Source organism: Drosophila grimshawi, unplaced genomic scaffold (genome assembly GCF_018153295.1).
Source record: "Drosophila grimshawi isolate 15287-2541.00 unplaced genomic scaffold, ASM1815329v1 contig_1377, whole genome shotgun sequence".
In the NCBI taxonomy this organism is placed as follows: Eukaryota; Metazoa; Arthropoda; class Insecta; order Diptera; family Drosophilidae; genus Drosophila; species Drosophila grimshawi.
This window is the reverse complement of record NW_025062900.1, coordinates 3995173-4017034: the sequence shown is the minus strand read 5'-3', so window position 1 is coordinate 4017034 and position 21862 is coordinate 3995173. Positions and strand designations below refer to the sequence as shown.

Below are 21862 nucleotides of genomic sequence, written 5' to 3'. Positions count from 1 at the left end.
TATAGACAGACAGACAGACAGCATACACACTCGCCGCACTTGGCGCTTATGTTTATGTTCAATTTTTTAATCTTATCAACACATTATAAGAAAAGATCAAAACTACACTTAAAAAAGTATACAAAAAAGGAACAAAATAAATGTAAATCAATTTTAAAAAAATTTGTTCCTTCACTTGTTTTAATTGAAAGCGGGCCAACTGAACAGATCTAAGGATATTGATCTAACCAATAAAATGATCACATTTCGATTTGATTATTTGGCTTTTGTCATGTTTAGGTGAGAATTTTGGATAGTCAAGGAATTTAAAATTTATATACATATATCCTATTTGGCTGCTCCAGGTGCTCTAGTATTGGATACGGTGCGCAACAGTTGCTTGTGCTGGCCAATGATGTGTTCGATGTGATTGCATTCCCTCAACTGGCCCTTGAACTGGTTGAGGGTCTCGTAGAGAACGGGATAGAGGGCGGGCAGAAGTCCATGATCGAGTGTGGGGAACAGATGATGCAGTACATGATCACCAAAATGTGTGAGCACCAGAAACTGTGACCACTTCAGATCCCCGCGATCGATGATGGTATCCACCTGGAAGAGGCCCCAGTCGCGATCCTCACGATTTGCGTCGCCCTCGTGATAGATTTCTGGGTCGTGGTGTGCCGCATTCAGACCGATAACGCAAAAGGCAAAGCTGGCGATTGACGTCATCGATAGCCACCGGAGTATGCAGGCTAACACATCAGCTTCACCACCCGATCCACAGTACATGGCCAGCGGTATGGAGAGCGGCAGCAGATCGTGCCAATACATTATATTTGTGTGGCGCAGCGAGTAGAATATACTGTGAAATGTTTATTGATTGGGATTAATTGTGATTATAACCCTACATTCATTTATTTTCATTTAATTAGTATTATCAGCCACTTACCGCGTGCCCATTTGGATGAAGAAGGCAATTGCATAAGCGATTGGTTCCGTTATCCAGGAGACATAGCGCAGTGCTTTGCTCTTGATGTGCGGATTGGGCACCCAGCAGAGCAGAGGCTCAAACATGCTCAGCTCGAGATCCATGTAGGAGTTGGGATAGATATGATGAGACAGGGCATGTGAGATGCGCCACGAGCAGAAGTTCATCATGCCCAGATTGAAGGTGTACATCTGCCAATTGTCGCGACGATGGAAATAGTTGTGCGACACAATCACCGTCCAACAGAGAGCGACGCCAGCAAGTATCAACGCCAGCAGACTGTCGAAGCGAACACTGGCCACGGCAAACAGATAGGTGGACAGCAAAATGCCCAGATGAATCAGCTGGAAAGGAACAGGTATCGGCCAAGGATCAACCGTAAAATCGCTTCGGGATTACTCACATCACTTTTGCGCTTTGGTCGCTTGTCAACGGTTTTCAGTTGCTCACGGACTCGCTCCTTGAGCGTCTTGTAGAAGCCATCCTCGTGCAGAGTCAGCGTGTAGGTGCGTGGCCTTTTCGCATCCCTCAATTTGTACTTGGCAATCATCTTCTCAGGCGCCGTCGTCAGATGGTGTGCTTCGAAGGCTTCGGTTATGTCGGTGCCTTTGGTTTCGCGTAGCCAGAATGGGCCGCCCGGATGCTTATCGATGAACTCCGTAAAATCGTAGATGCCATCGTGGATGCGCCACAGGCCCTCGGCCTCATCGTCCGCCCTTTTACCCTTCTGCCAGGTGTCGACAGTGACCAAAGCCGAATTGCGATAAGTGGGAAATTTAGTGGCAATCCCACTCTGCTTCCACTTCTCAACCACCATTTTTTCGATTTGAATCGTTATTTCTATGTATATACACACAAATAGAACCTATCACGAGCTACTTAAGCCGCACAATGAGCATCAGTCGGCGCTTATTTTGATTTTAAAGTAACATTGTATAGAAATATTTCCATTGACTGACTCGCATCTCGTTATCAGCCGTGCCCATGTAGATGTTGACGTCGATGTCGATGATTATGACAGCTTTATGATCGAAGCAGTAATCGCAACAACTTTCAGGAAGCTAGTCTTGTCAGCTTTTGCAGGGGAGATGAAACGAAAGTCGAATATATTAAGTTATCGAAAGATTAAACCCATTTTTAATAACCTCTGCAAATGACCGTAATATATAAATAAGTTAATAAATACTTAAAAATAAATACTAATTTTAAAAATATTAATATCCACTGATGATTAAGCGGGACACAATTATATCTTTAGTTGTCTGATCAATTCAAAATTGACTTATAAAGTTGAAAACTTTAGTTTAAATATATAAATTGATTGATTTTAAAAACACACACTTTCTAATTAAGTTAGCTAGTTGGGAAAAATACAAAGTCAGCCCGTTAAATTGAAACCCATTCCCGTCGTTCCATACATTATCAGCTGCCCTGTGGTCGGCTGCGGGGCTTAGGCTTAGACCAATACCTGATACCACTACTAATCGTGCCTTTTGCATAGCTAACCGTGACTCAGCAGGCAATCAACTAGACGGACCAAATAACGTAAAACTTTCCATGAGGGAGCTTGAATTTGTTTTCAGTTTGATTTGAATTAATTAGTTAGGGTACTTGAACTGTAACACAGATTGAAATAAAACATTATCGGACAGTATGAGCATAATATATACATACATTATACATAATATTATATCAGAGTCGACCGGTGCCATGTGTGCCCAACATGACTATTTGTTATCATCACTATTGATAACAGAGTCTGTCTGGCTATGCAAAAACACGTCTTCTTATCACAAAACGGTGTTCTTGGCATTTTGACAAAGGAGGAAAAACTACTGAAAATTAGCGTCACAAAAGCTATAACCGAACATCTCGACCAAGTAAGGTCAGATATTGGAGTCGCATAATTTTACTCGCAAGGATCAGCTATGTACATTGATCGGCATACAGAAATAGCAATGTTAATTTCTTGATAGAAAACACAGGGGTTAATTACTTTACTAATTTTTTGAGTAAAAGAATTATATTTATATTTATTTAAAATTTTAAAGCTTCATATCATAGCTCAAGCTTTAATTTAATGTGCACTCATTTCCACTGCGTCTCCATGTGATTTGGCAGTGGTTTATTTCCATTTTGGGTCGAAGACGAACTGCTCACTGATAAGGGGCGATCTACAAGCAAAACAAACGTTTAATAAGCTCAAAGCTTTTGAGTGGTTTTGTTTTTTGATATGCTCGCCGAGCTTTTAATAATTATTCGAGCAGAGCGAGACACAAACAGAGCGTCAAGTTCAGTAGGCGATTCATAAACAAAGCGATCAAGTGGAGACTCCGCGGTCAAATAGACCGGTTTAAATATTTAGCTTTTGGACTTGTATGAAAAGTATGTGATTAGGTGATAGAGTATCAGCCTTAAACGATTATCAGGGCACAAAATGCCACCGAATGTTGAATTGGAAGATTGGCGAGTTTCGGGCATATCTCGAACATATCCCAGCTATCGAAAACAGTGGCCCGTCAGCGATGAAAGGTGCGTTTGATGAGAGAGATATGAAAGGTACAGTGATCTCTCGGAGCTAAGTGACCTCTAACAGTTAGCACTGCATTTCAGTTGGCTGGAAGGCAAACACAAAGACGACGAAGCCGAGGGCTTATGGCGTATCAGAGATAAACTTTACGACTTGACGGACTTTGCCCAGCGGCATCCGGGCGGCGCCTTCTGGATCGAGTGCACCAAGGGCACCGATATAACCGAACCGTTCGAGTCCCATCACATCGAGGAGCATGCAGCTCGTTTACTCGGCAAATTCGAGGTGCGAGATGCGAAAAAGCCAAGAAATTACAAGTTTGCTCTCGAGGAGAATGGCTTCTACTTGACCCTTAAAAGACGCGTGAGGGAGAAGTTGCGAAAAATTAAATATCAACCCACGCGAAAGACGGATGTGAGTAAGCGAGATAAATTCCTTTCTTTGACTGAGTAAAGTGATTTGTTTCTCATATTTATAGTTTATTTCTAAAAATAATAAAGGGTTTTATGCTATTTTTCTGAGTGTAGAAACTCTATCTGCAAAACACAATATAAGCGATTATCAAAGCATGAAGGTTGAAGATTTGTATATATTTTTGTGTGTAACACATAAACATATAAAATAGTGATATTGATTGATCGTTTTCAGGTCTCCGTTTTGTGCCAACACTAAAATAATTAAGTTTTCTCTTATATTCGCCCAGCTTCTCCACACGGGCATACTGATCTCAGTGCTGCTCTTCAGCTGGACAAGCACCGTTGCCGACTCTTTGATATTGAGGGCATTTGCGGGCCTGGCCCTTAGTTGGCTGGTGATCTCTGCCCACAATTATTTCCATCAGCGCGATAATTGGCGCATGTATAGCTTCAATTTATTGCTATTGAACTTTGCCAATTGGCGCATATCGCATGCTCTATCCCATCATGTTTATCCGAATTCGTTGCACGATCTCGAGATGACGATGTTTGAGCCCTTTGTCTGCTGGGTGCCAAGCAAACACTACGCAAGCAAACCACAGCGAGTGATTTCCTTACTGACGTCACCGATCATCTACACGGTCTTGAGTGTGGTGCAGTTTACGCAACGGTAAGTTCTTTAAGTTATCCTATCGAAAGAAGATTAAAATTATAAAACGTTTCCTTTGTTCTAGCCTCGTCTACTCGCTAGTCAAACGGAATGTTATGTACTGGCACGATATTTTGGGCTTCAGTTTACCCCTTTTCCTATATCTGTCTACAAATGTGGGTTTCTCGGCTGCAATCACAAGCTGGATAATCATATTGGGTATAGCTAGTTTTATTTTTGGTTTCATTGGTGTGACGGCAGCTCATCATGATCCACGGATTTATCATGATGGCGATGCGCCGCGAGCTGATCGAGATTGGGGCCTCTTCCAGTTGGATACGATCATCGATCGTGGCGATCTTAAGTGGTCCGATCTGTTGGTGCTTACTCACTTTGGTGAGCATGCACTGCATCATATGTTTCCCACACTGGATCATGGTGTGCTCAAGCAGCTATACCCAGAGTTGCAACAGACTCTGGCCGAGTTCAAGTGTGAACTCCGTGAGATTAATCATTGGGGTCACATCAAGGGGCAAAATCAGCAATTGCTGCGTACGAAACCAAATCCAATTCCACAAGGCAGCAAGAAGTTTGAGTAGTTTATTTGGTGATCTTATTGTTTGTAGGGGTTAATAATGTACGACATATACACTATATGGTGGTGTGTAAGCAATAAATAAAATTCAAAACAATAAATGGCTTTTAATGTTATTCTCTTAATTTGTTTGTGCTCTTTATTCTAAGCTGATAAATGAATAAATTGCATGACAAATTTAGTATACACTCTTTGATGATTATCTCTGTGCCTAAAGGGAGAACAAATCACGTTTAAGAGCATGAAAGCTTCCTAAATCAATTAAAAGCTTTCTGTAGTAGTTGATGCGACCGTTTATGGAATGTATACTTAAATCAGCGGAGTCACCGTTAAAATTTAATTATATAAAACAATATACAATGATTTAGTCGAGTGAGCTCGACTACGATACACACTGCACGCAGTTGTTAAATATATTTTAGTTTTCTTTATTGCCAAATTTACCAAGTAAAGTTTTGCACACCCAAATGTAAACATGAGAATACATTGCGGCTTTCTTATCCTATCTTTATAAAATTGGTATATTTGATCAATAATATGTCAAGGTATATTATATATTAAGAATATATTAAGAATCCTTTGACTTTCAAATTATGACCTAGATTGCAATCGTATATCAACTTGATCTGATATTCGAAATTTGACATTTTCAATGGTTTTAGGGTATACAAATGTAAATGCCGACACTAATAAATTAGAAAGTATTAGAATACGCTCAAAAGGGAGAGTACAGATTCGATTAAAAGCTTTGGGTCACAGAATGCTGACACAACAGAAAAGCTATTGAATAGAATAGAGTGTCGTTGAAATGGAAGATAATCTCAAACCAAACAAGTCACCGTTTAAATCCAATTAAATAAGAAGAGTATCAAAATAGCTTATCGAACCTTCAATACCTTGTAAAACATTTTATTACTATAGTCAATTTTTACACGTACTTTTGAATCATTTTGGTGAAATAGGCCAAAAGTAGCTACTTGCCGATTGGAACTTCCGATAAGCAAACTAAGAGACTGGCTAGCGATAAGTGGCGTTGGGTATATAATGGACTGGTTTTCGACCACTCTCACTTAGTTAGAGAGAGACCAGGCGTCAAACAACATGGTTGGCATTCGGTTGAGTATCGCGGCACTGTGCCTGCTTTTGGTGGCGCCACCCGCTTGGGGCGCAAACATATTGGGTTTGTTCACAAGTCACAGTCAATCGCATTTGATATTGCACATGTCGATGATAAAGACGCTCGCGGAGAGCGGTCACAATGTGACTGTGGTGAGCATGGTGCAACCCACTGTGATGCATAAGGATATCCATCTGATTGTGATACCTATGCCAGAGGAACAGGAGAAAGCGCTGGACAACCAAATGAAAGAGATGGCTGGACAGAAGAACTCGGTTTTCAATACGATGACACGCCTGCTGAGCGGAATGGGTATTATGATTGAGTCCCAATTGGATTTGTTGTCGCATCCACGTTTCCAGCGCATCTATGAGACCAAGTTCGATTTGATGTTCATCGGCTACTTTATCAATGACTTCCAGTTGGGTGTTGCTGCCAAGCTGAAGGTGCCGGTAATATTTGCTTGGATGCAGGCGCCAATGACTGTCATTGATGACCTGATCGGCAATCCCAAAGAGATAAGCTATGTACCCATTATGGGAACGGCGCTGGGACCTGGCGAAAGAATGGGTTTCTTCAAACGCGCTCAGAATTTCGGCATGGATCTGATGATTAGATCCTTATTCTTGGTCTTCAAGGCACGTTCGACTAGCTATTATGAACGACAATTTGGTAACGAACCCAAGGATTTTCCCACGCTGGAGGAGATGCAACGGAACATCTCGTTGGTGTTCACCCATAGTCATTTAGTCAGTGAGGGTTTCATCCGGCCACTTGTGCCAGGCTGTGTGGAAATCGGTGGCATACAAATCAAGGAACAGCCGGATTCTTTGCCCGAAGATATCGCCCAATTCCTGGAGGGGGCGAAGCATGGTGGAATTTTACTATCTCTAGGCTCGAATATCAAGAGTACGGCTGTTAAACCTGAGCTGGTGCAGTCAATGTTTAAGGTGCTATCTGGACTCAAGCAACGTGTCATCTGGAAGTGGGAGGACTTGGATAATACACCCGGCAAATCTGCAAATATACTCTATAAGAAGTGGCTGCCCCAGGATGATATACTGGCGCATCCCAATATCAAATTGTTTATTACGCATGCGGGCAAAGGTGGCATCACTGAAGCGAGATACCATGCGGTGCCAATGGTGGCCCTACCCATCTTTGGTGATCAGCCCACCAATGCGGCTACCATGCAAAAGTCCGGCTATGGCCTTACACTGGATCTGCTGCAGCTCAATGAGGAGAACTTCAAGGCCCACATTGAGGAGGTGCTCGGCAATGAAAAGTACGCCTTGGCAATAAGTCGCTTCTCGCAGCTGTACCGGGACAGGCCCGTCACTGCCAAGCAGAGTGTGGTCTACTGGACGGAATATGTGCTCAGGCACAAGGGTGCCCCTCACCTGCAGAGTCCGGCTGTGCACATGACCACCGTTGCCTATAACAATCTAGATGTTTACGCTGCCCTTTCAGCAGTTTTAATCACTGCCTTGTTTTTGACTTGGCTAGTTGTTAAATGGATTTGTCGCAAACTGTGCGGCAAGTCCAAGAAGGAGAAGAAAGTGAAAAAGCACTAATCTAAATTAATTTAATTGTATTTCTGTTTTTCGAATTATCATAATAAAGATCGGATTTTAAGCAAATACAATACTCAAATTCTGTCTTTCAACCTGTCTACACTTAGAAAAAATGATGTATATTATAGAATGTCATATTTAGCGCCCAGATTCGAAGCTTTCATGTCTTTGTCAAAACTGAACCTATTTTGATTTGTCATTATTTATATTATTATATTATTAAATTTCTTCACTTATTTTTATAAGATATTCTGTAAAAACGTAGAATCGTGACAAGGTAAACTTTTTTAATTTTAAATAGATTTGTAGTAGATAATACCTGCTTACAGGCACGTATTTTTGTAGTAGAATGTTTTTACAGATTATCAAAGGTATTTTCAAAGATAGGCACTTATTGATGGTGGCAACACCTGTAAACTGGGACAGTTTGGTAATTTGCTATCAGCTGAAACTCTTTAAAGACCTTTAAGAAACCTGTGGATAGCGATAGCAACCGCAAGCATTAAGTTGCTTAAATATTTTGTATTTTTGAATTTGGAGCCTTGCGCTGCATAATATAAATAATGTAATGTTAATGTATTGAATTGTAATAACATTTAGATACTCTGTTAAGTGGACTTGAACTGCAGCCGTCGGCGTTAACAGAGCTTTCTCTCACTCTCTCTCTCTCTCTCTCTCTCTCCCGCTGATCTGCCAGCTGCTGTAGCCAAACATTAATTCGTGTCACGCTCACTTAATGGATCATGCTGATTTTCGCATTTTGATCAAAGGCAAAGCATTTGCTTCAATCCTTAACACATATAACAAGTAAGCAATAGTTGCTTGAATGCATTTAACAGGTAGAAGAACTATATATATTCTTAATCATATGTATATATCCTTAATCAGGATCAACTTCCGAGTCGATAAAGCCATATGTATATACATATACATGAACACGTTGATCTCAGGGACTATAAGATCTATAAGTGTGAGAAAGGTATGCCTAATAAGCGTATACTTAATATATGTATATATTTAACAGCTGGATTCAGGTTATATCGTAGTCGAAAAACCTTGCTTGAACAGCTTTCCTTGAGAGAGATAGAGAGAGACAGAGAGAGAGAGCGAGAGAAAGAGAAAGAACGAGAAGAGAGCAAAGATAAGGAGTGTGTTCAAAACTGCGCAGTCACTTTGGCGCTGCAAATTTGCCCGATGGCAACAAAATTGAATTTGTCGGTTCCACTCGTAGCTCAGTTTGTCGAACACTCGCATTGAAAATGGTCGGGCAAAGCGTTATTTTTAGATTGCTGATGATTCTGGCGCCGCTGTTGCTGCTGGAATCCCCACCAGCTGATTGTGCCAACATTTTGGGTCTGTTCAGCACAATAAGTCCCTCACATTTGATTGTACACATGTCGGTGATGAGAACGCTGGCAGATCGTGGCCACAATGTAACCATTGTGTCAGCCCTCAAGCCCAAGCTGGTGCCGCACGAGAATATAACGGTGATTATGGCACCATTTAGTGAAGAGCTCAACGCTCGCATCGCTCTCCATTTGGAGAACTCATCAAAGGAGAAGTCAAACATTTTCTACAGCATTATGAAAACAATGAATACATTGCTGGATAGCCAATTAGAGTTCCTAAAGCATCCCAATGTCGCAGCCATTTATGAGAAGCCGCAAGTGAAATATGATCTTTTGGTCTTGGGCTATGTTATGAATGATTTTCAGTTGGGCGTGGCAGCCAAATGGGATATTCCCATTGTAGTTAGCTGGATAATGGGACCGTTTGGCTTTATCGACGATCAGGTGGGCAACATCTACGATCCATCCTATGTGCCCAGTTTACCTATGAGCAACAACAAGGATGCTCGAGTCCTCGACTTTGGGTTGCGACTTCGCAATTTCGGCATCTGGATTTGCATGAAGGCCATCACATCGGCAATTGACACACAAATGAATAAATATTACAAGTACGCACAATCAGAAAAAAAGTGAGACTGCAACTTATTTTCATACCTATTAATTCTACGTTCGTCATGAAGACTCGCCTTTGGTCAGGAGGATTCCGACTTTCCCACCTACCACGAGATGAGGCGCAGGATATCGCTGCTCTTCTACAATTATCACTCACTCAGCGAGGGCCCGGTGCGTCCCACAGTGCCACAATCCATTGAAATCGGTGGTATACAGATTAAGGATCAGCCAGATCCGTTGCCCAACGAGCTGGCCGAGTTTCTGGGCAATGCCACAAATGGCGCCATCTTCTTTAGCCTGGGCACAAATGTCAAAGCCACATTTTTCCAGCCCCACATCATGGAGGCCATCTTCAATGTGCTCGCCCGCCAGCCGTTGAGCGTTATCTGGAAATGGGATGATCTGGAGCATAAGCCAGGCCAGGCAGCGAATATATACTTCAACAGTTGGCTGCCACAGGACGATCTACTGGCTCATCCGAATATCAAGCTGTTTATTACCCATGCGGGGAAAGGTGGCGTTGCGGAGGCCCAGTACCATGGCGTGCCCATGTTGGCTCTGCCCATTTTCGGGGATCAGCCGGCTAACGCTGAGGTAATGGTCGCCTCTGGTTTTGGTATAAGTCTGGACATGCTCACCCTGACGGAGGAGCGCTTAGAACAGGGTATAAATGAGGTGCTAAGCAATTCGACCTATGTCAAGAATGTGCGCAAATTCTCTGTACTTTATCGCGATCGACCTTTGACCCCACGTCAATCAGTCATCTACTGGACGGAGTATGTGTTGCGACACAAGGGTGCCTACCATATGCAGAGTCCCTCGCTGCACATGCACTTTGTGGCACGCAACAATCTCGATGTGTGCGCCTTCGTTCTCTTCATCATCGCCAGCTCTTTGGTTGTCTTTGTCTTTTTGTTACGTCTCGTCTATAAGCGATTTACTCGCTCGCGAGACAAGGTCAAGAAATGTTAGACACCTATTTGTAGTTAATTAATCTATTTTATAAACTGTATTTATTACGCATACGACGCGTGGCGCGACAATACTATATATATATATATAAAGAGTTATATACAAACCATATAAGTAGCAACAAGTTGCCAACTACCGAATCAGCTATTAATAGGCAGCAATTGTCTCTTTCGCTATCGCTCTCTCCCTGTCACCTACACTGAGCGAATAAGTATGCAATACTGTTACTAATAAATAAAAAATTTGAAAGATTTTATTAAGAGTATAATTATTTGTGAGTTCTCATTTACAACTACAATTCTATGCAGGAAAAGGTTCTTTTCGTACTGATTTATTTATTCACTGTATTTAAGTGAATTTCATAGATTGTACATTTTTGCATATTCGTGTTATTTAATAAATGTCAATATCAGTCGACGCAGAATATGCGCAAAGGAAAAATTTAATTAAATCAAATAAATAAATATTCAAAATAATTTAATTACATCTGCATCTAAGCAAAGTAATATTTATAAGATTTTAGGGGCTATTTACGTGCAACAGCAAACAATTATAAATATTTATAAATGTATACACTTTAACTATAGACTTTTTTCACTCAGTGCACTTTACTCGTTATCGAATTGCTTGAATTTTATGATATTGACATTTTGTGTTTAATCCCGAGATAAGCTGTGCACTACATGCTTATACAAAGTTTCACAAACAAAGAGTAGTACTCAAGTTGAGTGGTATTTTTTCTCAGTGCAGCTATTGTGATATTAATTGTATGACTCGCATCTGTCCGAGTGATACTCGGAATAGTTTGAGAGCTCAGTGCCTCAGTTGCCGTCGTATCGCGGAAAGCGAAACGCGGTTGTTTTCTTAATTGTTTTCTGCTCTTGTCATTCTAGTATTGAATAAAATTTTTTTTATTCAATTTGTTAAATATATATTGCCGTCCGAGTGATGTTTGTATATACTCTTTAATTGCTATTTTGTCTGATATTTTACTATGTTATTAGTGTTCTACAAATATGCAAAGTTCAACAAATCGATTCAATATTTTGCCTAATTATTTCATCATCAACTTGTTAAACTAACGTGGCCATTTTATGTTATTTGGTATGTGATTACATTTAGTTATGCGTTTCGAAATTCGAGTTGATAATAATAATAACAACAACATTTTTGTGTATTATATGTATGAAAACAATGCAGTATGCGCCTCACAACGATAACGAAGCCGGCGATTAAATTTTGGCCTCGTATCAGCACCTAATCGGAAACTTATCAGTTTGTGGACTAAAGTAAACGTGTCCCTCAAATTAATATAATATATATAAAGAAATATCAACTTGAAAATCGATTCAGTTACACTTTGCACTCCGGAGAGTGAAGAAGACGTCAACATGTCACAGCAGACAGGATCTTTAATATCCTGCACATTTGTGTGCCTTTTGCTGGCATTCTTTGCTGGCCAATCTTTGCCCGTGGAGGGTGCAAATATTTTGGGCGTATTCACCAGTCACAGCCCATCACATCTGATTATTCACATGTCCGCGATGAAAGCGTTGGCGGAGGCAGGTCACAATGTCACCGTTGTGTGCACATCAGTGCCAAAGGTCACGCACAAGAGCATCAAACAGATTGTGATACCATTGACTGAAGAGGAGGAGAAGCAACTCAATGCTGGCATGACGGGCATGGCCAAAGAGAAGCCATCCATAATTAACACATTCAAGAATTTGTTGGGTTCACTGTCGATGTACATCGACAAGCAGGTGGATGTGTTGGAGGACAAACGCTTCACGGATCTCTACAAGAACAAGGATAACAAATTTGATGCAGTCGTCTTCGGATTCTTTTTCAATTACTACCAAGTTGGATTGGGCTCCCTATTTAACTGTCCTCTGATTCTGAGCTGGACGAGTGCACCCATGTCTATAGTCGATGAGTCTGTTGGCAATCCCGAACTTATAGCCCTCGTGCCCAGCATGAATGTCGCAGTGAAACCTGGTCAAGCCATGAACTTCAAACAGCGATTGGCCAACTATTTTGGCACAACGCTTTTCCGCTTTATTGGCTTCTATCTGGAGACGAAAAATGTGGTATTTTACGAGTAAGTAGCGCAGTAAATAATATAATCGGTATTCTTCAGATATATATAAATGCTTTTGAATTGTTTACAGTCGTCTGTGGGGTAAGATTCCAGACATGATCAGTTATGATGAGGCGAAAAAGAACGTGTCGCTGGCCCTCTGCAATAGTCATGCGATAAGCGAGGGACCCGTCAGGCCCAATGTGCCCGCAGTGATTGAGATTGGCGGCATACAGATTAAGGAGAAGCCCGATCCATTGCCACAGGATATGCAGGAGTTTTTGGACAATGCCAAGAATGGTGCCATTCTCCTCAGTTTGGGCAGCAATCTAAAGAGTGAAAATGTGAAGCCAGAGTCTGTTGAGAAGATTTTCGAAACGCTGTCCAAACTCAAACAACGGGTGATCTGGAAATGGGATGATCTGAAGCATACGCCCGGAAAATCGGCGAATATACTCTACAAGAGCTGGCTGCCCCAGGATGATATACTCGCTCATCCCAATATCAAACTGTTCATTACCCATGCAGGCAAAGGAGGTGTGGCCGAATCTCTGTACCATGCCAAGCCCATGTTGGCGCTTCCCGTCTTCGCCGATCAACCCAACAATGCTGATAAGTTGGTTCAATCGGGCTACGGGATTCGTGTCGATTTGTTGACCCTGGAGGCGGACGAGTTTAAGGCGAGCATCAAGGAGCTGCTGCAGAATCCCATCTACACCAAAAATGTGCAGGCATTCTCGAAGCTCTATCGCGATCGTCCGATGTCAGCTCGCGAATCGGTTGTCTACTGGGTTAACTATGTGTTGCGTCATCATGGCGCTGCCCATATGCAGAGTCCCCTTGTCCACATGAACTTTATTGCCGCCAGCAATCTGGATGTGTATGCCTTCCTGGCTTTTGTACTCTTTATTGCTTCGCTGATCAGCTTTGTTGTGCTGAGATTCTGCTATCGAAAATGTTGTGGTGGCAAAGGCAAGCCACAAAAATCATCCCAAAAGTCAAAGGTCAAGAAGCACTAGTTTTATTTGTTTCCAGTAAGGCGATGGGTGCTTAAATGTAATTAGTAATTTAAAATCGACAATAAATTTCGAGATATGTACATATGTATGTATAAAATGTTAGAAATATTATTAGGTTTTTACATCCATTAAAAATGGGAAAAGGGTATAATGAAAATGGGCCAAATTGTGTAACAAATTTTAAAAACAACGGCTGTTAACTTATTAGTAGAGTTTCGCACCTGATTACTGTTCAGAAATCTAAGTTAACGCAGAGTTTCGCACCATTACACTGCTTAGAACCCACTTGTAATCTAAGCAGCGCAAAATACGTTGCTGTTTAGACTGCTTATTAGCAAAGTTCCACCACTGTGAACTGCTTAGTATGTAAGCACTTCAATATGTTAACAAGCAGGTTGCTTATTAGCAGAGTTTCACACCTATATAGAAAAAGCTTGCTGTGCTCGCGTTTTGTAAGCGTTTTACCCGCGACTTTTGTTTGTGTATTTTAGGTGAACAACAATTTGTACAAAACAGGCCATATCATTGCAGATTTTAAAAAGACTTCCTTTGTTAGAATCACAAGTGTCAGGTCTCCTGAACTGCATTCAAGAAACCTAAACAGTCCTAGGGATATGGCCGAATAATCCTGTTATTTAAGTTGTTTCCGAGAAACCCTTCGTTAACTTTTAACAACATTTATTTGTCGAATCCCAAAAATCAAAAATAGCTTTCCTTTTGAGATCTTTAAGGATGCAGCCGAGTTATGTCATAAGAAAGAAGAGCTTAAAAGTATTATTTTTGCTGCAAGTCTGATTACAAGATTGACTTAAATTTAAATTAAAAAATAAATGTATAAACGACGACTTTATAATACATATATTTGATAAATTTGTCTGTACATTTAACGCCGAACTCTCTATGAGCGTATTTGCTCCTCGGAGTCTGTACCAGGAGTAGCTGCTGATGGAACTGGTGGCACCGCCGTATGCTCATCGGCCAGAAACTTTTGCAGACTGTGCTGTGTAACGAGGCCGCTGTCATCCGCATAATGCATGAGATCACAAATGATGGGCGATTCTACGACTAAGATGTACTGGCATGTCTTCGGCTCCAGCAGATACATGGAGACAGCTGTGCCGCTGTTCGTCACCGGCGTGCAGGTCAGTTTGACGTCTACTTCGCGCGGCAGACCGCTGCGATCGCAGTGGGTGCCCTTCTCATAGTGATGCCAGAGGGATGAGGTGAAACCGGGACGCCGTGCACCTTTATCGGGATTGGAGCTGGCCCACAGTCGATGCGATTCCTCGGAGAAATACCCCAGAAATAGTTCCACCTCACTGTTCTTATCCTTATGAAATTGACGCACATGCCGACCATAACAGAATTCGTATTTCCACCAGCCGGTGCCCTGTGAAAGGAATACAAAGTGTTTGCTAAGAATTATATTATTATATATTTCTCATATAATTACTTACACCCGTTAGACAGTTTTTGCCCGAAATGAACTCCTTGATGGGAGTCAGATCATTTAGAGGCGCTGGAGTTGTGCCTCCTGGCCCACCTCTGGACAACACTATCTGTTGTAAATCATGGTCCACTTCGATGTCACCATTGGCCATCAGTTCCAAGATGATTTTGTCCACATCGCCGCTGTACTTGAACGTCACAATATCGCCAATATCCGCCTTCGAAAACATTTTGGGTGGCGTTTTGCTCTCCTTCGAAATGAGTAAATCATTTTCACTTTCCTCCCATTCGTTAAGCTCCTGTCGCAACATGCTCAGTGGCTTGTGGGGTTCCGTTTGTGAATTGAAGCATTTAATTGAGATCTCTTTGGTCTCCTCGGCATGGAAGGCGGGTATCGCACAGAGCGATGATGTCAAAATGATTGCTTCGTAATTACATGACGACGTCTCCTTGAACGAATAGATATCATCCTTGCCATGGGGATAACACACATAACGCGCCATCGTTGTGCGTGGCGCATTGATGATGTCGCACAAGGTGCCATCGGTGAACTCCATTTCAAAATAAGGATAACGCGTATTATCGATTTTCAGTGTTTTGTACTTTGGTTTGCTGTCCGTTTTGCGTTCCGCTTCCCATTCCTTTTTGGCCAGCTCCGTTTTCTCGTCACTCCACTTGCCCAGGTAGTACTCCTGAAACTTGACATTTTTACCCTCGCGCTCCTCATGATACTGGCGCACATGATGCCCATGGCAAATCTCATACGACCAATATGCCTCAATGCGATATGAGCAGGTGGGCGCTGAGAAGATCGGCTGAAGCAGTCCAATAGGTGCTGAAAAAGAGGGGTATTTTCAATAAGAGTGATTTCATTTCAAGTAAAATTACTGTATAAAATCATTATAATTCTGACTTACACAGTTCTGGTTGATTGGTTTTCTCCTCCTCTTTGGGCATTTGCAGCGCAGGTATTAAACACTCATACTTCTCCTTGTCCGGTGTATAAAATGTGCGCAACTGATTGCCCAACTCCTAGCATGTATATATAACACATATTTATTATTTATATTCATGTTTTATTACTTAGCTTACCGGTTCACTCAACAAATCGGGCACATCAAAAGCGATTTTGTATAGCACGGAATCATCAAAGTCTTTGGCATCGTGCGCCGTTGCTGTTGTTGCGAACAGCAACATTAACAACAGCATTTTTGGCAACAAATTGTGTTTTAATTGTGCTAAGTCCTGCATTTTCAATATTTTATTTTCATTGCACACACAAATTACACGTCGTCTAGAAAAATAATAAACATCTGATCTTGCAGCTGGTGCTCAAATGTGAATGACACATGCTGTTGCCGCTGCGTAGTGAATGGCAAAAAGTGTGCACACACCAATTTTGCAAATATTTATATTTGAATACAAAGAATCGTTATATTTAGTTAACGAATATTTCTGTGTTTTGTCAATTATTGCTCAATTTCTTAATTATCACTATTTATTAATGAATTTGCCACACAAACTTTGTCTGAAAGTCACGCTCGTCTTATAATATTAATAATAAGTTGCTAGTATTTTATGGTGATAGTTGGATTTGGTAAGCATATTGATTGATCAATATATCTTAATAAAATCACAGAACATCTTCTTTTCAAAGTATTTTATTTCATAAGTTAATTAAATTAGTTTTCCTATCTGCTTTCTGCATCATTCGATCCAGTTTTTTCCGTGTTCCCCGTAGTCCAGCCTGTTTCTGCTTTTCTATCATGATCTAATGGAAATTTATCAATGGCATCCAGTATGAACTGAAGAGAATGCGCTGTGCGTGGTAACCAATTCATAATGCGCGATGTGGTTGAAGTGGTTGATGGCTGACTCGTTGCTTCGCTGTCATCCACAAAGTCATCGTCGCCTCCGGAGAAGGAACGAACACCGCCTAGATAGTCCTGATAATCGTAATCGCTGGTCAAAGGATTTACTTTGGAGTAGTAGATGGCGGCGAAGGTGGAGTAGATGATCAGAAGAGCAGTGCCAACCTGGCGATTGCATAAATAATCAAATATTAAATACAATTTAAGGTAGCACATTTGAGATAACATACCTGGAAAGCAGCCCAGAACTTGTAGGATCCCTCCGTGATGACAAAATCATAGTAACCCTTGAGAGGATCACCCTTAATATAACGTCCCTCGCCCACATCTGAACTTGCTGGGCTTGGTTCTCGTTTCATTCGCAGTCGGCTTACAGAGGTTTCCTGAGGCGAATTTTCCTGGACAGGCTTACTGGGTTCTACAATAACTGCTGGCGCTAGTGTCACCTCATCGGAGAAGTCTTTCGAGGTGCTTGTACTCTTGCTGGGGCTCCTTGTTGTTGTTGCTTTTGTTGTTGTGCTTGTTGTTCCCTTAGCTTTCTTGGTCTGATTGCGCTGTCCGAACTTATCACCCTCAATGCGTGGGGGTTTCTTCGAATTAATCCTCGACTTGATCTGCTGCTGCTGTTGCCGCAGTCGCTGCTTCTCCAGGCGTTCCTTTTTCAGCTGCTCGGTACTCGCCTGATGCCGGTCGGCGACTTTACCCCAAGCGCTCGTCAATGCCTGATAGAGATCCCACATTTGCTTCAGAATTTTTAGAAACGTCACCAGCGAAGACTCTTGGGGAACTGGTGCAGCGGAAATAGCGTTAACGGGCACCGATGCCACCTGCTTGGAGCTTAGCTGATTCGTATGTGGGGTATGTGGGCGCGGCTGGAAGCCCATGGGATAATCGTACACTTCATCGTAGGCATCATATGGCGGACTAACAAAGTTGATCATCAATTAATTAGTTCAAGTTTGATTGCGAATCTGTTTTTATACTCTGAGCCCGAGGGTAACAGGGTATTATTGTTACACTCAGCTAAAAGCTGTACAAGCGACATTATCCAAACACATTTTGACCCGCAAAAATCGTTAGCCTTTACGCTTACAAATCGTTATCTTGGAGTCAAAGTTTTGGAGTGAATATTCTCAGATTCATTAAGGTTAATTTTTTAATGATTTCAGCTGGTTTCAGATTATTACATACTCGGTTCACGATGTCACTTAGTTCACGATATTTTCTACTTACCGATTGACAGCAACTGGCTGCAATTTGCGATTATTGGTGACTGGTGATGGAGTCTGTGTGGCATATTGCCACTTTCCGTAGAAGGAGTCAACGGGTCGTCCCTGTGCAGATCTACCCTCACTCTCCGAGGGAACAGAGCTATCAGCATCGCTATAACTGTCATCTGACTCCGCTAATTGCTGACCATTGAAATAGTCCTCAGCCGCTGCATCATAGTAGGGATCCGTCTCGTCGGAGTCCGATCTGGGTTGTGCACTCTCTGAATTGACAAGCACCGCACTCTGCTCCTCGTAGTAGTTATTACTATGTCCATTTACAATCTGACTGGCATTTGCCTTGGCATCTCTCGCTATGCGCTCAACAGTTGCAGCGATTTCATCGTCCGTTTTATTAGACGATAGCTGAAAGTGCGACCATAGGCGATTCACATTGAAGATCTGATTCAAGGACTGATCCCCCTGTGAAGATTGAGAGCGACTCGCCTCCAGCAGAGCAACGCCCGTTAGGGTCATTGCGAAGAGCAGCATGGCCAAGATTAGGGTCCAAACACCCGGCAGACGTCGTCTGCTTTTCGTTGACATTTCCGTGTAGTCCAACATAATATTTTTATTCCTTTAAGCTTAGTCCTTGTTTTGCGCGGAGGGCAAGCTGCCGTTCGGTCGAAAGTCCACTCGTCAACTAAATGCAGAACAACAGATTTTGAGATAGAAAAACTCCCAATGAATTGGGCCTTGTTGTGCACCTGTGTGTGTGTGGTTATGTATGTGTGTGTGGTGTTAATGCAAGAAAAATTTCAGTCGAAGAAATGCTTTCTAGAACATCTTCGGCACCAGCCTCGTTGTAAGGTGCTAATCTGTTGGCGGCGTGGGGAATATTAAGCTACTGCTCCAGTTTCAATTTAACGGTTAATTCGGCAACGAATGCTACATCAATTATCATCCCAATGTGCATATATACATTTATCTCTGTGTACATATATATGTCTATCGATCCATTTATTTATGCATAATCCAAGCCACATGCGTCTTCACTTGTTTACCACAAAATTCTTTTTCGCGGTGAAAGTGCGCAACATGATAAAAAATTAAAATACTACTCAATACTAATTCGAGGAGGCAAACAAATCCCCGTTCTCAAGATCGAGATCAAAGTCGAGCGTTGAGGAAGTATCACCCCAATTTCTATGGGCTGTCTGTCCGTCAGTCGTCAAGATTGGAGTGTGGCGTGTGCCACGCTTTCGAGTTGATTTTACATGCTGCCACATTGTTCGACCCATATGCATATTCAAATAAAAATACATATCACCATCAAATCACGCACAAGAAGTACATATGTATATAGAAACCCGAAGCGTGGCCCATTCATCATATCTGACGAAAGAAATTAAACTCAGCAATGAATTGTAAATGAAGATGTTAGATTCTTCTCAATTGCAGTTTTGTTGCAACATCTATGCGCCAGCAATTATCACATATCTCTGTTGTTTGTGGAATATTAAATATCACTACTTAAATGAAAAAAAGAAAATAAATACATATATTTTTGTGAGAAGGAGAAAATCGTTTTTAAATTTAAGAGTACTTTGAATTTTCTAATTAAAACAAACAAATGATTGTCTACAATTGTCAATCATTTAATTTGGTTTTGTTTTTATGGATAGGATTGATTCAGCAATAGAAAATTATTGATTATTATTATTTCAAATTCGTTTAATATTATTTGCTAAAGCACGGGTATAATATACTTGTTTTTTTATGCATATAACTCTATTAAACTTGTCACAACCATTTAAAAAAATAGTGCTTTAAATAAGCAGTGCTTTGTCAGAAATCAATGGAATAAATACTAGTTAACAGCAGAAATGTTTCCCAATATTCGATACCATGTAAAATGTAAATGAAATATGAGAGTTGATAAGGTAGAAGTGCCCTCATGATGATGATAATAACGATGATGATTAATACGACTACGCGCTCAAAGCCGACACACTTGATCAACAAGCTGTTGTTTATTGTTTACCAAACATTGACAACTGCGCAGTAAAAAAGCCGGCAAATTGAGAACTTCGAATGAGAACGCTATGAATAGGGTGGACCTTTTCTATGTTTATAACCTATTTATCTTGTGTGATATTACAAATATTGATATTTACTGAGCAAATTAAACGTTTACCTAATTGAAATTGAAAGAATTGTGTCACATATTTTGCAAAGACTAGTAGTAACTAGTAAAATTACATTTGATTTCATTATTTCAAGTATATAATATTTTGATATATTTCTAATATTTAACAGAAATATTTCTGAAAATAAGACTACTATTAATAGTCCAAATATATATGTATGTTTATATATATATAGAGTACCAGCTTGGTACAAATTTAAAATTTAATAGGTATCATGAGAGATAAGCCGAATTTATTAATTAAACATTTTGAACCATTTTTGATGTCGATTTTCACATATAGAAAACAATCAGATTAAAGAAACAAAGCAAAGGTAGAGTGATAAAAGGTAACAAATTCTATATATAAATATATATATATAAATATATATGCATTGCAGTAAATAAAAAAAAAATGAAAAGTTCAGTTGTACATTATGTATGTATTTTTATTTAATTAATTGTAACTAATATATAACTAGCACTTAATAATATACAGTCAGTATTTGTAAGTAACAAGTTTAAATCGCCTTCACTTTCTCCAATTCCTGCCTTTCTCTTTCATCTTAATTAACATTTGATATGGTCATTTTTTATAAGTCGTAAACAGTTAGTTTTTGCACGCCTTTTTGTTATTGTTGGTGTTGACGAGCTTGGTTAGAACTTTTCTTGAGTGTCCAGAGGGATCATTGTGATTGGTATGCTCACAGGCTTCCTTCTTGGACCGCTGCTTGCCGCTATGACCACTGAAGATGTGTTTGCCATGATCGTAATTGTAGTGCTCATATTGATCGCTGCTCGCCTCAGACATGTTGAATAATTTAAGATTCTTGACTTCTTGAGATCTTTGCTTATATTATGACTTTTACGTTGTTTTCCAGAGGAGACGTCTTTATGGCTTGACTTTGGCAACCGCAATGAATGTGCCTCCAATTCAAAGCGTATAAGGAAAGCTTTAAAGTGTTTAAAATACGACGCCATTCACTATCTCAACTCGCCTATCTCTCTCTCTGACGCTCTCCTTCTCCCTCTCTCTTTCGAACAAGTTTGCCTCGCTGAGACTTGGGTGTTTTGGGCTCTCATAAAAGCTTTAAAATATTTATAAACACTGCGCAATATTATTTTAATGCAGTGTCAACTATTTTAAAACATTTATTGCTATTTTTATTGACTAGTGAACATAAACTTTGTTATTAAGTATTTATATGCTATACAGTAGTCACTCGCAAACGTAAACTATTCCGTTGTGGAGTTGATTTTAATATG

General features: G+C 40.7%; 8 protein-coding genes across 9 annotated transcripts; 4 read left to right on the top strand and 4 right to left on the bottom strand.

The window, feature by feature from the left end:
- Window positions 1–51: 51 nt before the first annotated feature.
- On the bottom strand, window positions 52–1859 carry LOC6562445 (cytochrome b5-related protein). The gene is made up of 3 exons (XM_001989115.3): window positions 1371–1859; window positions 929–1311; window positions 52–841 (listed from the first exon to the last, which is right to left on the bottom strand). The coding sequence occupies exons 1-3, from the start codon at window positions 1782–1784 to the stop codon at window positions 328–330; spliced, it is 1311 nt and encodes a 436-aa protein (XP_001989151.1). The 5' UTR covers window positions 1785–1859; the 3' UTR covers window positions 52–327.
- Window positions 1860–3266: 1407 nt separating this feature from the next.
- On the top strand, window positions 3267–5254 carry LOC6561787 (cytochrome b5-related protein). The gene is made up of 4 exons (XM_001989116.3): window positions 3267–3499; window positions 3581–3911; window positions 4201–4583; window positions 4648–5254. Exons 1-4 carry the CDS (start codon window positions 3405–3407, stop codon window positions 5159–5161), a joined length of 1323 nt encoding a protein of 440 aa, XP_001989152.1. The 5' UTR covers window positions 3267–3404; the 3' UTR covers window positions 5162–5254.
- Window positions 5255–6230: 976 nt separating this feature from the next.
- On the top strand, window positions 6231–7927 carry LOC6561788 (UDP-glycosyltransferase UGT5). Its single transcript, XM_001989117.2, has one exon. It carries the CDS (start codon window positions 6259–6261, stop codon window positions 7846–7848), a length of 1590 nt encoding a protein of 529 aa, XP_001989153.1. The 5' UTR covers window positions 6231–6258; the 3' UTR covers window positions 7849–7927.
- A 1179-nt stretch (window positions 7928–9106) lies between these two features.
- Window positions 9107–11030, top strand: LOC6561789 (UDP-glycosyltransferase UGT5). The gene is made up of 2 exons (XM_001989118.3): window positions 9107–9805; window positions 9878–11030. Exons 1-2 carry the CDS (start codon window positions 9108–9110, stop codon window positions 10779–10781), a joined length of 1602 nt encoding a protein of 533 aa, XP_001989154.1. The 5' UTR covers window position 9107; the 3' UTR covers window positions 10782–11030.
- A 571-nt stretch (window positions 11031–11601) lies between these two features.
- On the top strand, window positions 11602–13986 carry LOC6561790 (UDP-glucosyltransferase 2). Of its 2 annotated transcripts, XM_032736204.2 has the most exons (4): window positions 11602–11731; window positions 11982–12070; window positions 12135–12882; window positions 12953–13986. In XM_032736204.2, exons 3-4 carry the CDS (start codon window positions 12173–12175, stop codon window positions 13878–13880), a joined length of 1638 nt encoding a protein of 545 aa, XP_032592095.1. In that variant the 5' UTR covers window positions 11602–11731; window positions 11982–12070; window positions 12135–12172; the 3' UTR covers window positions 13881–13986. The 2 variants fall into 2 exon arrangements, with proteins under 2 accessions (XP_032592095.1, XP_001989155.1); XM_001989119.3 differs by having other exon boundaries at window positions 11602–11885; window positions 11982–12882.
- Window positions 13987–14715: 729 nt separating this feature from the next.
- On the bottom strand, window positions 14716–16638 carry LOC6561791 (endoplasmic reticulum lectin 1). Its single transcript, XM_001989120.3, has 4 exons — window positions 16422–16638; window positions 16247–16361; window positions 15338–16164; window positions 14716–15270 (listed from the first exon to the last, which is right to left on the bottom strand). Exons 1-4 carry the CDS (start codon window positions 16578–16580, stop codon window positions 14779–14781), a joined length of 1593 nt encoding a protein of 530 aa, XP_001989156.2. The 5' UTR covers window positions 16581–16638; the 3' UTR covers window positions 14716–14778.
- Window positions 16639–17020: 382 nt separating this feature from the next.
- LOC6561792 lies at window positions 17021–19271 on the bottom strand. The gene is made up of 4 exons (XM_001989121.3): window positions 19176–19271; window positions 18434–19111; window positions 17431–18124; window positions 17021–17365 (listed from the first exon to the last, which is right to left on the bottom strand). The coding sequence occupies exons 2-4, from the start codon at window positions 19030–19032 to the stop codon at window positions 17021–17023; spliced, it is 1638 nt and encodes a 545-aa protein (XP_001989157.1). The 5' UTR covers window positions 19033–19111; window positions 19176–19271.
- Window positions 19272–21019: 1748 nt separating this feature from the next.
- Window positions 21020–21510, bottom strand: LOC6571026 (nuclear protein 1). Its single transcript, XM_001997196.3, has one exon. It carries the CDS (start codon window positions 21405–21407, stop codon window positions 21207–21209), a length of 201 nt encoding a protein of 66 aa, XP_001997232.1. The 5' UTR covers window positions 21408–21510; the 3' UTR covers window positions 21020–21206.
- Between the last annotated feature and the right edge of the window lie 352 nt (window positions 21511–21862).

What these genes read in the sequence shown, in the direction of transcription:
- LOC6562445 (XM_001989115.3), bottom strand. Translation starts at nt 1,784, where the DNA reads ATGGTGGTTGAGAAGTGGAAGCAGAGTGGGATTGCCACTAAATTTCCC. An exon ending in GACCAAAGCGCAAAAGTGAT is followed by an intron (nt 1,312 to 1,370) that starts GTGAGTAATCCC and finishes GTTCCTTTCCAG; the next exon opens with CTGATTCATCTGGGCATTTT. An exon ending in TTCATCCAAATGGGCACGCG is followed by an intron (nt 842 to 928) that starts GTAAGTGGCTGA and finishes AACATTTCACAG; the next exon opens with TATATTCTACTCGCTGCGCC.
- LOC6561787 (XM_001989116.3), top strand. Translation starts at nt 3,405, where the DNA reads ATGCCACCGAATGTTGAATTGGAAGATTGGCGAGTTTCGGGCATATCT. An exon ending in TGGCCCGTCAGCGATGAAAG is followed by an intron (nt 3,500 to 3,580) that starts GTGCGTTTGATG and finishes ACTGCATTTCAG; the next exon opens with TTGGCTGGAAGGCAAACACA. An exon ending in GTGGTGCAGTTTACGCAACG is followed by an intron (nt 4,584 to 4,647) that starts GTAAGTTCTTTA and finishes CCTTTGTTCTAG; the next exon opens with CCTCGTCTACTCGCTAGTCA.
- LOC6561788 (XM_001989117.2), top strand. Translation starts at nt 6,259, where the DNA reads ATGGTTGGCATTCGGTTGAGTATCGCGGCACTGTGCCTGCTTTTGGTG.
- LOC6561789 (XM_001989118.3), top strand. Translation starts at nt 9,108, where the DNA reads ATGGTCGGGCAAAGCGTTATTTTTAGATTGCTGATGATTCTGGCGCCG. An exon ending in CAAATGAATAAATATTACAA is followed by an intron (nt 9,806 to 9,877) that starts GTACGCACAATC and finishes TTCGTCATGAAG; the next exon opens with ACTCGCCTTTGGTCAGGAGG.
- LOC6561790 (XM_032736204.2), top strand. Translation starts at nt 12,173, where the DNA reads ATGTCACAGCAGACAGGATCTTTAATATCCTGCACATTTGTGTGCCTT. An exon ending in AAAAATGTGGTATTTTACGA is followed by an intron (nt 12,883 to 12,952) that starts GTAAGTAGCGCA and finishes AATTGTTTACAG; the next exon opens with TCGTCTGTGGGGTAAGATTC.
- LOC6561791 (XM_001989120.3), bottom strand. Translation starts at nt 16,580, where the DNA reads ATGCAGGACTTAGCACAATTAAAACACAATTTGTTGCCAAAAATGCTG. An exon ending in AACCAATCAACCAGAACTGT is followed by an intron (nt 16,165 to 16,246) that starts GTAAGTCAGAAT and finishes CCTCTTTTTCAG; the next exon opens with CACCTATTGGACTGCTTCAG. An exon ending in GCAAAAACTGTCTAACGGGT is followed by an intron (nt 15,271 to 15,337) that starts GTAAGTAATTAT and finishes TTCCTTTCACAG; the next exon opens with GGCACCGGCTGGTGGAAATA.
- LOC6561792 (XM_001989121.3), bottom strand. Translation starts at nt 19,032, where the DNA reads ATGTTGGACTACACGGAAATGTCAACGAAAAGCAGACGACGTCTGCCG. An exon ending in CAGCCAGTTGCTGTCAATCG is followed by an intron (nt 18,125 to 18,433) that starts GTAAGTAGAAAA and finishes CAACTTTGTTAG; the next exon opens with TCCGCCATATGATGCCTACG. An exon ending in AGTTCTGGGCTGCTTTCCAG is followed by an intron (nt 17,366 to 17,430) that starts GTATGTTATCTC and finishes TGCAATCGCCAG; the next exon opens with GTTGGCACTGCTCTTCTGAT.
- LOC6571026 (XM_001997196.3), bottom strand. Translation starts at nt 21,407, where the DNA reads ATGTCTGAGGCGAGCAGCGATCAATATGAGCACTACAATTACGATCAT.